Source organism: Protopterus annectens, chromosome 5.part1 (assembly GCF_019279795.1).
Source record: "Protopterus annectens isolate FY-2018-M chromosome 5.part1, PAN1.0, whole genome shotgun sequence".
NCBI lineage: Eukaryota > Metazoa > Chordata > Ceratodontiformes > Protopteridae > Protopterus > Protopterus annectens.
In genome coordinates this window covers 443627876-443644596 of record NC_056736.1, presented here as the reverse complement: position 1 = coordinate 443644596, position 16721 = coordinate 443627876, and the positions used below count along the sequence as shown (strand labels likewise).

Here is a 16721-nt window from a genome sequence, read left to right as displayed (position 1 = left end):
ATGAAGACAACCAGAGAGTTTTTATTGTTATGGCATTCTAGCACATAATCATGTTTAGAATTTGATGGAATTGTATAGTTTTCCAGTTGGCATTTTTATTTATTTATTTGTTTATTTATTTAACATTTGTTTACCTGTAAAGTCTGACTTGGAACGAGTCAATTTTCACTGGAAGCCTGGGGAGAAATGCTCCAGATGCATGTCTTTGTAACGTGAGAGGAAACTGGAGCACCTGGAGGAAACCACACAAACACAGGGAGGACATGCAGACTATGCACAGACGGTACCCCAGCCAAGAATCGAACTAGAAAACCTCTTTCTGTAAGGCGACAACTCAAATTGCTGCACCACTGCACCACCAGCATAATGGTTAAGTTCTTCCCCTCCCATGCACAAGGTACAAGGTTCAATCCTGACCTCTGACCAATGCCTGACTTGAGTTTGCATTTTCTCCCTGTGTCTCTGTGGGATTCCTCCCATTCCAAAAAACATGCTGAGTGTTTCCATCTCAAACTCACTAATGAATGGAGCTGTGGGCAGCAGCACAGATTCTATATGGTGCCCTACATGGGGAAGAGTTGTACAGACCAACCGCTTTGGATCTACCGTGGTACACAGTATCCTCAAGATAGAAGAACATGGATTACAGACTGGGCACTGTGGCAGGGCTAGCCACTTGGCATAAAATATGGCTCTAGGTGATTCGGTCATGTTGACTGTCACCAAATGGACATGAGTAGTTACCGGTGCTAAGTGGGTTGAGAACCCAGCCTACTCCAACGTATGCCAGGGACCCATGCTAACAGTGGGAGGGATGTATGTGACCCAATTGCCAGTGTGTTCCCACCATAAAGCCCAGCAGCCCTAGGTCAATAAGCTATTGGCTGGCTGGTGTCTAGTTGCCCAGCCTGGGTTACCTGGGATAGCTCTGTTGAGTGAAAGCTGGACTTAAAACCAATCAATCTGCAAAACATGAACTAAGAATTGCTGCACTTAATGTAGGTTCACTGACAGGGCACAGCTTGAAAGTGGATGACATGATGATATGGAGGAGGCTGGACATGCTATGTATCTAAGAGACAAGATGGAAGGGCAGTGTAGCAAAGCCATGTGACTTGGGATCCAGAGTCTACTACTCAAGAGGGGGACAGGCTAGAAATAATGTGGGAATTGTGGTGAGAGAGAGGCTTCAGAAGACAGTGAGGGATATCATCAGAATTAGTGACAGACTCATGGCAATCAGACACCAGTGTGTAATGATAGGGCAGTATTCATAATCTCAGCATATGGCCCACAGCAGGGTTGTGATAGTGAGGAAAAGAGCGCATTCAGACAGAAGTTGCAGGACCTAGTAGATAAAGCATGACAACATGAATTGGTGTTGATAATGGGTGACTTGAATGCACATATAGGACAGACAGAACAGAATATGAGGATTGCTTGGGTTCATATGGGTGGGGTAACAGGAATAAAGAAGGAGAGGCCATTCTAGACTTGTGTCTGGCAAATGGCTTGATAGTAGCCAATGCATGGTTCAGAAAGAGAGACGATCACAAGATCACATACGCAAGTGGCCAACATGCATCTCAGTTAGACTTCCTCCTAGTAAGGAAAAAGCACTGGTGAAGAATCAATGATTGTAAAATCATCCCCAGTGAAACTGTCATCCCACAGCATAAACCACTGGTTGCCACAATCAGCTGCAAGCAATAGTCAGAGAAGACTCTGAGCTCAACAGAGACCAGACTGAAGACCTGGAAGTTGACTGGAGAAAAAATACAACCTTTCAAGGACTTACTCAGGGCTCTAGTACCCCAAGAAGAGGAGGAAGTAAGTAGAGTTGAAGAAGAATGGCAGTGCCTCAAAACAGTATATGTGAGAACTACAGAACAGATATGTGGCCAAGTCAGGTATGGAAATAAGGTACTTAAGGAAAGCTGGTGGTGGAATGCAGAAGTCCAGGAAGTCATCAAAAGAAAGAAGTGCAGGAAAAAGTGGGAGATAGAAAAGACCAACCAGGCTAGGAAGGAATACTGGTTGGCTAACAAAGAAGCTAAGAAAGTAGTTGCAATAGCAAAGAATAGGGCATCAGAGGCACTCTACCAACTTCAGGAAAGTGACTCATTAGGTGGCACAAAGAAACTATATCAGGTTGCAGGGCAAAGACAGAAAGATAATGAAGGTAGTCAGACCCCCTTCATAAGGGATACCAGCAACAACCTGCTCACCAGTCCACTGGACATCAAAGGCAGATGGAAGGAGTATTTCCAGCAGCTTCTGAATGAAGAAAACCCCACAGAAGCTGTATTGCCTCAGAAACCGCTTACGATGAGAGACGACGATAAGCCTACCCTAGAAGAAGTAAGAATAGTGCTAAGGAAAATTAAGTCAGGCAAAGCAGAGGGCTCAGATGCGGTCACCCCAGATATGATAAAGATACTGGGTGAGATAGGGGAGAAGTGGCTCCTGAAGGTACTCATAGCAGTGTAGAGAGAAAAGCATATTGCAGATGACTGGAGGATAAGCAGCATGCCAGTGTACAAGAACAAAGGGGACATCCACAACTGTGGACAGTACAGAGGAATCAAACTCCTATCACAGTGCATGAAAGTTCTAGAGACAGTGACTTATAAATGGATACACAAAGTAATAGAATGTAAGATGGAAGATGAGCAGTTCGGATTCATATCAGGATAGAGCACAACTGACCCAATGTTTGCAGTGAGACAGAGAGTTGAGGAGAAGCTAGAGATGAGGAAAGAGGCAAACTGGACATTCTTAGACATGGAGAAAGCATATGACAAGGTCCCAAGAAAGCTGATTTGGGAAGTTCTGAGGTGGTTCGAAGTCCCAGAAACATTGGTAGAATTAGTGCAGGCTGTATACAAGGTCCCAATGACTCACGTATGAACAGTTTTCGGTCTCACAGAAGGGTTAACAGTGGGAGTGGGTGTACACCAGGGTTCAGCTCTGCGCCTACTGCTGTTCATACTGGTGATGGACTACATTAGCAAACAGGTTGGAGGGGACAGATCAACAAAGTTGCTGTATGCAGATGATATGGCATTACAGGCAGACTCTGAGCAAGAACTCCAGCAAAAGTATAGATCAATGGAATGCAAAACTGAAGGCACATGGGATGAAACTAAGCACAGATAACACAGTGGTAATGGCAGAATACTGGGGAAATCAGAAGAAGCTGAGATTTTTGACAGAGGGAAAGATAGTGGAACAGGTAAATAGCTTCAAGTTTCTGGGAGAGGTGGTTGAAGAGAAGAATCAGAGGGGCTACAGCCAATAGGCAATGAGTGTCAGGTGTAGTCTGACAGAAGAATGCCAAAGAGGCTGAAAAGTAAAGTGTACAAGACAGTGGTGCAACCAGTGCTACTGTATGGTGCAGAAAGCTGGGCAGTAAAAGCAAAGCAGATGAAGAAGCTGGAGGTGATGGAAATAAATTGCCTGTGGAGTGTGGTAGGATGCACTCTGTGGGACAGATAAAGAAATGAGGATATAAAAGCAGAAGCCAAACTAGCTCCAGTTGTAGAAAAGATCAAAGAGAACAGATTACGGTGGTTCAGGCTTGTGCAGAAAAGTAGAAGACAATCTGGCGAAGAAGATTTGGAAAAGACAGGAAGAAGGTAAGAGGAAACGAGGACATCCAGCTAAGAGATGGATGGACTGTGTGAAAGATCTGAGACAGTGAGTCATAGTAGGCAGGAGTGTGGCATTGAATCGAGAGAGATGGCAGTTAACACGATTCGCCAACCCCATGTAGAAAATGAGAAAAAAGTGGGCTGATGATGATGATGTATAGTTTTGCAGCAGCACTGAAGTGTTATTTTAAGATGCCATTTATAAATAAGTCTGAAAATCAGTAAAGCCTCCCCAGACCTCTACCGAAAATAGGCTCTGTCCTAGTCGGACTTTCCTGGTCATCGAATGTTAAATAAATTAAATAAATAAATAAAGCTTACTTAATTTAAAACAGAAAGAAATATATTGTTCAAGTACTGTGATGAAATGGAGCATGTGTGTATTAATGTGCAACAGATTTTACAGTTTTTAAATACAGATACTACCTCTTAATATTTACTGCAGACATTCATAGCTGTCAACTGATCAAATTTTTGCAGCATGTCCAAATTTTTGCCTCATATATTTGGTCTGCTCCTCGTAAAATTTGTGGTTTTCTAGCAAAACGCTTAGGTTTGAAGTCACTAAATAATGGCATACATTTGAGTGTCAGACAATGTCATTCAGAAATTGCAAGCTAACACAAATCTTGTTATTCTAGCAGCTTTCTAAATTTATAAGAGCAATATTTAAGGTTTGTCTGTATTTTAGGGCCTTTGTTCTCACATTATTTTAGGGGTTTTGTGCTGAGGTTGAGAGGTATGCATATAATTCCTTCTTTCAGTGGTTTTCAAGACACAGGAAGTGGACAAACTTAGTACAACTAAGGTTCATGCAAGCAATGTGAAGTTTCATGATGCAAAGGTATTGTATACATTCACTGCCAATCAGAGAGTAGTTTGTGTATGATGGGGAGGGTTCACATGACTTATGTAGGTGGTAGGATTTTTTTTTCAGTAATACAAAGCTTGAGCCAATGAGGCAGAAGGATTCATAGTGTAGTGCTGTTTGTTATTTGTTCAGTCCCTTCTACCAGAATAAGCAAAGTGAAACTAGGAAGACGATTAAAGAAGTGTGTGTGCAGCATTTTTTCCAATGCTAGCAGGAGTGTCAATTAATTTTAAAACTGTCTATACCACCACCAGTCTTCTATTTAATTGAAACATATTTGCTTGGAAATAAGAGGAGCATGATGAATTGTGGAGGTCTGCTGGTGTTTCTGCTATGCACAGGTGAGTTGAACTTTATCATTAGTTGTATAGCTTGTTAAACTACTGAAGCCACACCCTGAGGGTAGAAATGTTTCCGTATTATTTGTAAAGTAAACCTGTCTTCTTTCAGCTGATGACAACAAAAGGATGTCCAAACTGAGAAAAAAAGGTTGGGAGGTTTTGCATGAATGGACTACTGCTCTGACTTTGAGGCACCTTTATCAAATTAGTCATGTTGTGTTTGTTGCTTGTCAAAGATGGAGGAAGGGAACGGCTATGAAATTGTTCAAGCCAAAAGGGTGTAACAGCTATGTTGACAAAAATGTTGACATTTTTGGAAATGAGTTCATCTTACCAGCTGCTCTAAACTGTGTTGCTTCCTTTATTGCTGCATATTAAACCACATTATTTTGTATGCTGACCTGGTAATCTCAGAAGTACATATGCCATTTACAGAGCATACTATAAGGCAAAGTATTTGAGAGTAGATTGTGCAGTATTCCATTGAGTCGTGTTGCACCTTATCCTACTTACTTTTACTCTACCAAAAGTGTCCACTTTACCTAAAATTACCACCAGGTAGAAATGACAGCATACATGCAATAGTGTATATCACCTAAAATTACCACCAGGTAGAAATGACAGCATACATGCAGTAGTGTATATCTGAAAGCACAAAAGCAGCCTGACAGATCTGAAACAAAAGTTTGTTTTACGATCCCTCTCTGCTATGTCAACGTTTGTGCTACACAAAAACAAAGTTTATGTCTAGAAGTAGATGGTATCAGACCCACTATTACAGATTTGTTCACTGAGCCTCCCTTCTGCATCTTATAATTTAATATAATTCAAGAATATAAAGCTAAAAGTTCCTTCTCTGTCATTCATTATTGCTAATTGCATCTCATTCTCAAAAATGACACTAAATGATATGAGTTTTAATTACACACCTGAACAAAGGCTCAATTTGTAGATATAAATGAAGTCAGTATTTTGCATCTAATTAAGTAATGTTCATAGGTAGCACATTTTAAAGCCTAGTCAGGCATCCTAAATCTCTTATATGTTCTGATACCCTCTATAAGTGTAAGCAGTAACCTGGGAGATTAACCATTTTATAGCTGCCTATGCCATTAGTTTCATAGTTTCATAGTATAGTACTAGGCTATCTGACCTGGGGCATTTGTAAGCCTAGCCATAGTGATGTGGCTTTTGCCACCCCATGAAATGGTACAAAAATGTACAGAATAAATCTAGAATACTGTGCCCCTGTCTAGCAGTGACACAGATGTGACCCCTGGGGTAAACTTACGATCTCCCATCCACTCATCAAGATTTCTCTTGAAGAGAGTCAGTGAGGGGCTCTGCCTAATACGAACTGGGATCCTGTTCCAAGGCATGGGAAGCCTCTGGGTTATGAATCTATCCCTCCAGCATGTCCTATTCATACTTGTGCCGAGGCTTAAGTCTTTAGCTCTCGTGGTCCTGATGGATTTGGATTTTTTGAGGTGGAGCATAGCCATCAGATCCTGATTGGACATGGCCTTGTACGTCAGGCAGAGATCACCTCTGAGCAGGCGGTATGCTACTGAATAGAGCTGAAGTTTCTTTAGTCTGGCAGAATAAGACATATGTTGGAGACCCTTGATCCTTTTGGTGAGGTACTTTTGTGGTCTCTCCAGCTGTTGCAAATGCCGGGTGAGGTACATACCAAATGGGGCATTGTACTCAATCATGGGTCTGATGGAGGAATATAGGGGTACAATGACATCCTTGGATCTGGATGTGAATCCCTTCATGATGAGGTGTGCAAGGTAGAATGTTTTTCTAACCACTTTGGCAACGTGGGTGTCAAATGAGAGGTCGCCGTCTACTTGGGTCCCTAGGTCTCTGATTACTTTTTCCGTACTCAGTGGGTTGCTGTCTGTGATAATTTGTGGATACTTTGTTTTTTCCAAAAGGGATGACTATACATTTTTTGGCATTTAGTTTAAGGACGTGACTACAGCACCAGTTGTCCGTTTCAGTGAGGCCTTTTTGTAGGATGTGTGTGTCTGCTGGTGTATCGACTATGGCGCCTAGTTTGCAGTCATCTGCGAACTTTGTCAGCCACAGCCCTCCCATGTTTGCTTTAACATCTGAGAAATAAATGCCGAACAAGACTGGTCCCAGGACAGATCCCTGTGGGATACCACTTGTGACTGGCTTTGAGTCTGACATTGCTCCAGCGATTTTAACTTTATGGGTTCTGTCCTTTAGCCAGTTTGCAACCCATCTAGTGACATAAGGGTTTACTTTTAAGCTGTTTAGCTTATCTATGATGCCTGAGTGTGGGGTATTGTGTCGAAGGCCTTAGCCAAGTCCAGGTATGCTATATGGACTGCTTTGCCCTCATCAATGGCTCTAGTGACTGTTTCGAAAAAGTCAACCAGGTTTAAAAGGCAGGATCTGCCCTTTACAAAGCCGAACTGGGTGGGGTCAAGTGTCTGTAGGTCCCCTATGTCTCTGTTTATGAGTTCCATAATGATTCGTTCCATAGCTTTGCAGACCAGGCTGGTTAAGCTTATGGGGTGGTAGTTTCCAGGGTCTGTAGAGGCACCCCCCTTGTGGAGTGGGACCACTGTTGCTGTACGCCAGTGTTCAGGTACATATCCTGAAGTAAGGCTAAGGTTAAATAGCATTTTTATGTGCGGGTTTAGCTCCTCTTGGAGTTCACGTAACACGCACCCCGGGATACTGTCAGGTCCCATTGATGCTGTGTTTTTTGCTTTGTTTAGGGCGGTTCTCACTTGGACATCTGAGATGACAGGAAGATTACATTCAGCTGGGATAAGTATTTCTTCTTTTGGGGGTGAAGGAGGGGAGAAATGTGCACTGAACCTGTCAGCCAGAATGTTAGCAATATCTGTGGGTTCAGTGTATTTTTTGTTGTTGTGAACCAACTCTGAGCATATCTGAGGGTTTCCGCCCAGGTTTCTAACATAGCTGAAGAAGGCTTTGTGGTTATCTTTAGTGTCCTTAGCGATTTTTCTCTCAAAGTTTGCCTTGGATGTTTTTATGAGAGAACGTTGTTTTCTGCTAATGTTGATCAGAGATGTCTTCCCTTCATGGGATTTCGCTCTGACGTGCAGTAGCTTCCTTCTTTTGTTATACAATTTGTTTATGGCTGAGGTCCACCAGACAGGATGCTTACATTTGGTGGAGAGGGACTTGGATTTGTTTGGGATTGCATGATAATTGCATTCTTGGAGATGTCCATAGAAAGCATTTGTGAAGGATTCGGCATTGTGGGATGTGGTATCCACTGGCACAGTGGGCTTAAAGGATACCATCTCAGTCTTAAGAAGAGTGAAGTCTGCTTTTGAGAAGTTTTTCACTGTGGTCTTTTGTGCTGGGGTGGAGGTGGGGATATGTATATCCAGGGTGATTAGTTTGTGGTCAGATCTCACTAGTGAGGGGTATACTTCCGGTGTGGAGCATTTTGTCCCCATGTTTGTGATGATCAGGTCTAGTATATGATCTCCCCTAGTGGGAGAGGTGACTAGTTGTTCCAGTGCATTTGAATTTATGAATTCCAGGAACCTTTGGGCTTAAGAGTATTAGGGCTAGAATAATGTACCCAATCTATGTTTAGGTAGTTGAAGCCTCCCAGTATGATGGTATTTTGTGATACATTCATATCCTCCAATGTCTTCAGGAAGGCTGAATGGGGTTCTTGAGATTGGGAGTGTGGTCTGTAACATGCTACCAGTTGTATAGCAGTTTTGCCTATGGTTAGTTGCACCTGTGTATGGTCATAGGTGCCAAAGTAAGGATGAATTTCCTGTTCCCCATCCAATTATTCAAGTTACACTTGGAATTGGGTTAGAGAGGAACTCAACTTCATGTAGATGGGGAGTCTGTACCAGATAAGTAGTAGTCTCTGTGACACATACCTGTCTGTCTAGGAGGTCCTGTTTATATAACAGACAAGGTTTATGTTCACTTACAGTAGGTCTTTAACAGTTATTTATATGGATAAACTGTATACTTGCTGCCTTTGTAAATCTTCCAGCATGTAATATGGCACCATAATTATATTCATTATGTCAGCATGATTCTTGCAGCACTGTCCTGCTTGGGTAATAAGGTACAGTCTGTGGTAGTCTATAGACCTAGGTTTGTTCTCATGGGGTCCTACAATACTGTCGCCCTAGCAAAGGCAGTTAAATGCTCCCAGACAGTGGAATGTACACTGGTTGGTTGATCACAAACAGTAAGGACAAAAATATGGTCACTCAGGCACAGTGGCAGCAGATGTGCATTTTCAAGCTATTCTTGTTGGGCTGTTGGTGAGCTGCAGGTACTGGTATTAAAGGGTTTGGTCTTGTTTACCTGCCTTGAAACTGGTCACAGCTGAGGAACATTTACATTTTAGGAGAGCTATCATGTGGCCAGTCAAGTGGACAGTCTGGATATGGTTATAATTATTAATAACTAAAAGCAGATGAAAACCAAAAAAAAATTAGCCCTATTGTAGTGGGTGTCATGTGTTTTCTATCCCCATTGTAAGGGGCATCCTGTGTTTTCTATCCATACCATAATTCTAGTATGTGTATAAGACCAGTGAGAGGATATAGTGAAAGAAGCAGGCAGATTTGTCTACAGAGGTGTTTTTAAGTTATTCATGAAGGATCAGCTACTTGTGATGTCTTAACAGAACAGAAGTAAAGCAGTGCAAGACTTGAATAGACCTTTTACAGTGTAGTCCTACTCCACAATGTTTCATGAAAGGTATGGATCATATTTAACTGATTTTTAATATTTGTCATGTGGGTAGTAGTAGTGGCAGTGTAGAACATTGTCTGTTGTGTAGAACAATGGCTTGAGCATGTATAATGATTGCTAAACTGATGTTGAATGTCATTATACTAGATGAGCAAGTTAGTGAACTTTGTTTATAAAGCAGTCAGAACTGATAACCACAACAAACAGGTGAGAGGCATTTTACATTGAATGACTGCTGTATGCAGGCAGTCATGGCTCAGAATTTGCATTGCAGTGTTGGCAGAAGTAATACTTTCAAATGGATAATTTGCCAGGAAAAAGCATTATTTACAACCATATCAGGTTTAAGGGTTTTTAAAATGTTTTATCTTTTTTGTATGGCGAGGGTGTCACCCTGAATTTATGTTCATTTTCTTCTTCTTTCACAACTCAGAATAGAATACAAGTAATAGCTGTAGTCTAGCCAAGGTGGTTTTAGAAAGTTTGGGATTCATATGTTTAGCTATTATGGTTATACTAAATGCTAGGCTTCAAATGTGATAAAAATGTGTCCAAAGCATGGAAATATCTTAAGTCCCAATCAAGATTCCTTAGAAAAAAAGATACTGCCAGATACAAACATTCCCCTCCCCCAGTTAATTAATTCTGCATCCCCAGAGTTAGTGTGGTGAATTCAGCAAATCCATGTTAATCCAATGGCTCAGTACACCTTCTCATTACACAGGAAGAGCCCTATCCTGTTTGGAATCTGTTCTGCACACCTCCAAATCCAATGGCTCAGTACACCTTCTCATTACACAGGAAGAGCCCTATACTGTTTGGAATCTGTTCCGCACACCTCCAAATCCAATGGCTCAGTGCACCTTCTCATTACACAGGAAGAGCCCTATCCTGTTTGGAATCTGTTCTGCACACCGCCAAATCTAATGGCTCAGTACACCTTCTCATTACACAGGAGGAGCCCTACCCTGTTTGGAATCTGTTCTGCACACCTCCAAATCCAATGGCTCAGTGCACCTTCTCATTACACAGGAAGAGCCCTATCCTGTTTGGAATCTGTTCTGCACACCGCCAAATCCAATGGCTCAGTACACCTTCTCATTACACAGGAGGAGCCCTACCCTGTTTGGAATCTGTTCTGCACACCTCCAAATCCAATGGCTCAGTGCACCTTCTCATTACACAGGAAGAGCCCTACCCTGTTTGGAATTTGTTCTGCACACCTCCAATATTCCATAAGTGTGATTGACTAACTTTGCTGATGACTGCAAGATGGGCACCGTTATCTGCTCATACACTGATACTAAAGTGCCTTAAAAGGAGCGGAGATATGCCCACACCTGGTGCACTAAAAATGGTTTCAAGCTAAATACCCAAAGAAAAGCAGTGTTCACAAAAAAAGCATCTTCATCTTATAAGTGGTACTCCTCTTTGGATCATGTTTCTCAACTGTCCAGATTTTCACAGAATTCCAAAATTTATGCCTCATGTTTTTTGGTCTGTTAACATTAAATTTGTGTTTTATGGCAAAATAATTGTGGATTAAAGTCACTAACTGACAGACATTTGAGTTTCAGACTTCACATCCTTCAGTAAATTAATGCTAGCAAAAGCATTATACTTTAGCAAGTTTCAAAATTTATTAGTGTAATGTTTAAAATTTGTCCCAATTTTTGGGCCCATAATTTTTGTTTTTTCCAGATTTTTTTATGCTAAGAGTTTGAGAGGTATGCTTCAGAAATACATCATGTCTCTGTCTCTTTCACACACATTTTTTTTTCTTGCTCTCACTCACTCATATTTGCTTATTATATTTACACAAAATGCAGGAAATTGTTCTGTTTGGCCTAGTTAGTTTCCAAGAGTGTGTCTTTATGATCCAAATAAGTCATTTCACCAATGTAATCACCTTGTCAGAGCTGTCATCAAATACAACGTCACCCTTTGGTATGTACAGATCAAGCATATCACTAAACTAGAAAGGACTTGGTGATTTTTAACCATGAACATTGAAGGCCTTTAATTACTTCAGCTATCCCAAAAGGCTAGCACAACTGTTCTAATATTCAGTAGCCCACCAGCTGCTCTGAGGTTACTTGATTCTTTTTTCAAGCCATGAAAGACCCACATCCTATTTAACATACTTCTGTGCAAAACCAGTGATTCTACAAGTACCTTAAATCTACACCAGTAAATTAGCAAGACTCACTGGAAGGATAAGTTCCTAACTCAACATATTCCCAGCCTAGGGAATAAGTTACAACTACAGGCCAAAAAAGTGCTAATCTTTCTGCCTGTTCGTGACTGGATGGGTCGACACAAATTTGGGTCGACACAAATTTGCACCGGGGTTGTCGTGCACAGCCCTGCTTCAGCAAATACCATCCTTGTGAAGAGCGTCAAGAACATTTACTATGTCTGCGTAACAGTGTATATGATTTCTTATGGTTCCTGTCGTTGCTTGTCTTGTTAGTATTGTTTCTATACTATTTCAACAACCATCTATTCTGCAAGTTCTGATTATAAATACGTTAGACTTTACTTGGGGATCTTTTTTTTAATCTGAAAACCCACAGCTCTTTGTCAATGTCCCAGTTAGACATTAATATCAACATAAAATAAATGTTACCTGTCTATCCTTTAGTTATTAAAATAATGTATTATTCAAGATGCCAGAAGCATTAACTCTGTGATCTAGATTTTGAGCAATTTATCTATATAAATGGACAAGTGAACTGGTTCTTTTCTGACACCTTTTTACTGCAGCCTGGGCCAGAAAGGCAAAGTGCATTAATTATATGGCGAGTTTATGGAATGTGAACCAGTTAATTTCCGACACATTTTTATCCACAGCCTGAGTGAGATGGACAGGGGTAAATACATAAAGTTATATGGAGAATTTTAGAATAGTCAGTCACAGAGGAGAGCCTCATCTTTACCAGTGATACAGTGTAGCAGTGATAGTTTTGGAAAATTTTGTCTCTAGCCATATTGGTCCAATCAGTCTTTATCCACAATCAATGGAATACCATGACTGAGTCCTCCATTCCTTGGAAATTCAGCAATAAAGTCCATCTCCAACAAAATCAACCAGATGAGGGGATAGGCAATGATATAACTGTTTACATTTCCTTCTGTATTTTTGCAAGAAACATCCTTCTCACAAAGTTTTAATCACAGTCTGCTTTATTCCATTCCTTCCCATTACTTTCAGTATGTTGCTGAAGTAAAATTTGTTCATTCCTATTTGGCCAAGATACCCCGTAGTCCATTTTGTTAGACAAATGGGTGTTCTAATCAAAATGGGGATGGTAGACAAAAAAAAGTGCATGTGTGTGTGTAGACTCTTCAATGTCCAAATCAGAAATATGTTGGGCAATCAGAAAGTGACAGAAATCTCTAAACTACAGCAGCACTTCATGCAGATTCATGGTGGTATGTCTGTTTGCTTGTGAAATAGACTGGTACTCTATCCAGGATTAATTTCTCTGCCTTATGCCCACTGAATACCATGTTAGGCTCTGGTCCCACCCCCAATGACTCTGGGTGGATTAAACAGGTAATTGGTGAACAAATTAAAAAAGGTAAAAACTGTATTATTAACTACAGATTTCATAACTTCCAATGCACGATTAGCTCAGGGATGTTATGATGTACTAAAATCTGCTTTTAGTGCACAGAAGCAGTCCGGTGTGCTTTGCTCCATTATCTACCCATGCTAGGTCATCATTATCCCAACACAGCATACCTTATGCCAGTTTTTGTAATGGTTTTGTGCTGCAAAATGTGTGCACACAAATGAGAATGAGTCTTTCTTGTCATGTTGTGATTTTAGTTTTAATTACCCAGGCACTAATATTTCACAAAACAAAATACTCTCACCAAACTGAATCACATTCATTCTTCTTTTGACTATCCACTTAATCCAATTCATGTTCATGAGAGAGACTAAGCCTGTCAGGACACTTGGCTAGCATAAGGCAGACACTAATTATGGAAAAGGTAATGACTCATTGCAAGGTGTGCATACACAAGTCACATAGTTCACACTTACAGTGCAAGTTGTGCATACACAAGTCAAAGAGTTTACACCTACAGGCAGTTTTGCAGGATTAGGACTTCATCTGTTGCAAGCTTTTTGGAATAGAGGAAGCAACCGGAGCACTTGAAAATTGGTGCTGATAGAGGGAAAACATGCAAATTCAGCATGGAAGGTACCTGTATGAGAAGTTAACTAGAGAACAATTGCCATGAAACAGCAGTTCTGACTACTGTGTCACTCCCTTCATAAATGAGGAGAAAAGCTAATGTTAACTCTAAAAATGAGTCCGAATGATTAACTTTAAGTATTGATAGTGGGGGTGGGGTGGGGGGGGGTGGAATGATTCTATTTTAGTTGAAATCTGATGCCAAGGTGCCACTAAATTCAAATGATTATGGCTACTACCTGTTAAGTTGCTTCCTGTAGTCCAGAGTTTGATTCCATGACTCTCCATATACCTACTATAAGACGTTGAGAAAGTATGCTCCCAAGTCACCAGGGACACTTGGCACTTTATGTTAAAAAAATACATAGAATGTATCATTTCGGAAAAACAAAGGTCTACTGTCTTGTAGCCAGCTTCTACTATAAAATGAGATTGGTGATGTTCTCCTCCTTTTCCACTCTTGTATTCCTTTGGATTTCAGTAGCTGAATTTGATTCAAACCATCCTTCCTGTAATCCATTCTAGGGCTTCATTGCATAGTCCAAAAAGGACGAGGATAGAGATGGGTTTTGGTCTGAAGGGTGCCATCACTTAAGTGGGCTTTAAGCTTAATAATGTTGAATGCTTTCCACAACCCTTACTCAAAGTATGAATGTTGCACATTCCTGATTCACCTTTACTTACTATGGGTCACCAGCCTGAGAAGAGCTATGAATGACTCTGCAAATCCCAAGCAAAAAACATGATTTTTTTAATGTGAACGATGCATTTTACCTTCCTCTGCTGAGCAACCCAGCTATAATGGCTAAATTGTTCTTCCTAGTGTAGCAAATATTGCATGTTTCTTGTGCCCTTCGCCTCACAGCAAGAGGTTCTCCCATTTGATTCTCATCTGGAGCTTCTTCTGTGTGGAGTCTGCATGTCCTCCCCATGGCTGAGTGACATTAAAGACATGCAGGTAGGTGCAAGCGTGAATGTGCGTGCCTTGGTTGAAGGTTGGGCGTTGGGCTGGCAACTCGGCACCATAAAATCCACTGCCAATCATGAGCAGACTGGAGTTTCGCTGTGGCAACCCATAACCGTGAAAAGCCGAAAGACTTTTTTTTGTCTTTTCAAACTTGCCAAGAACCTTGAGTAAGGGCCCGGGCTGTGGAGAGTTAAGAAGATATTACGACAATTCAGTAGCTAAATGAAGCACTCAAACTTACAGAAGTAAAGAGACCAAGATTTTAAGACAAGACCATTTTGTCAGGAAAATGGAGCATAGAGTCTATGGAGACTGTGTAAAGGGACAGATCTGTAAAGACATTTAGTCCAATAGAATGCAATATGACTCTGGGCATTCAGAGAAGGCCCATGACTGGGGTTTGTAAAAGAATTGTGAGTGCAGTAAGATGAAATTTGTAAGCTGGGCTCAAGGGAAGTGTTATAATAAGGTGCATATTAGCAAACATAAGCATAGGCCTCTTGAGATGTGAAGAATTTTGCAGACAACAAGCAAGTTAAAAGCACAGAGAGTAGAGCAGCAGAACCCTATCGTATCAGAATCTGAGAAGGAAGATGGTATAAGACTTGTTAATTAACAGGAAACATATTTTAGATTTGAATGTGAGGATGTCAAACACAGAATAGAGATGCCAAGCAGGGTCATGATAATCACAGAGAAAATGGGCCAGGTATGAGAAAGGCCAGACAGAAGACAAAGTACTTCTCTTTATCTTTACCTAAATGATAATCAGTGGGGTCCAAAAGATAAAATCTAATAATGACCGTTCAAGACAATGGACTACGTATAATGATTGACCATTAAATATGTAGAAAGTAGGAGATTCATAGGTTCATAGATGTTTATTAGGCTAATGACCACAAGGGCCTTTTTGAGCCTAGCCATGCATCTTGAATCTGACAAGGTCTCGTACCCTTGATAAGTGTAAGCAGGGCTTAGGAGATGAAATAATTTTACAAGCAGATGGCTAGGAGATGCAGGCTGCCTATGTCCATTAGAGGTATGAATTTCCTGTTCCCCATCCAATTGCCCAAGTTGCACTTGAATTGGGTTAAGGAGGAACTCTGCTTAACATAGATGGAGAACTTGTTCTAGAGAAGGGGTAATCTCTGGGATATATAGCTGCCCCTATAGCAGGTCCTATTTTTATCACAGGCAAGGTTTAAGTATTTAGAATGAGCAATTCTGGTGGTGTTTGTTTTTCAGATATGCAGGAGGTCCATCAGGGTGGGGTCTAACAATGCCTTTTATGCCAGGCCTAGACCTCTGCTCAACAGCCTGTAGGAGACAAAATGCATGGATAATAACTTCAGGCATCATGTATAGGACATGTTACTTGCACTCTGTATTCTTTTAGTGAGGAACCTCTGTGGATGTTCCAGTTGTTGGATGTGCATGGTTAGGTGTATACTAAAGGGGGCATTGTAGTCCATGATAGTTCTGAATGCTGAATACAGTACAACACTGACTGATTTCCTTGGACCTAGATGCCATACCTTTGTTTATAAGTTGAACACAGAATGATTTTCTTACTCTTATTAATTTCTCTAAATCTTTTGGGTTTCTAATACCATGTTGGGAATGGACCCCATTCCTAAGTCAAAGTATGATTAAAGTTCATGAAATTAGTATTGTTTCAGTCTTTGATGTCATCCAAAAGTGCTCTTCACAGCACCCGCAATGTGCCCATTAATGACTCCTGCAATTTGTACGGGGTTACATTTATTGGTAAGATATCTAAATATGATTGTAAATTTTTTTTATTTTATTTTTAATTTTTTCTCAGTAGTGTAGACAACGTGATGCTCAAAGACTAGATTACTGTCTGTGTGTCCTCAAGTCCCCGATGACTGGGTCATGTTTTAGGGGTGTGTTGTCAGTATGGTAGTTAGCAGG

The 16721-nt window shown here is 40.9% G+C and overlaps 1 protein-coding gene across 2 annotated transcripts in view; it reads left to right on the top strand.

Annotated features, from left to right (window-relative positions):
• The first annotated feature begins 4589 nt into the window (after positions 1–4589).
• GPA33 (glycoprotein A33) overlaps positions 4590–16721 on the top strand; it is a 652415-nt gene continuing 640283 nt past the window's right edge. The window contains exon 1 of one of the 2 annotated variants that reach the window (XM_044073096.1): positions 4590–4865. In XM_044073096.1, the coding sequence (XP_043929031.1) occupies positions 4823–4865 (43 nt within the window). In that variant the 5' untranslated portion in view covers positions 4590–4822. Of the gene's footprint in view, positions 4866–4959; positions 5014–16721 lie in introns of those variants that run through there. The other variant, XM_044073097.1, reaches the window with a different exon arrangement.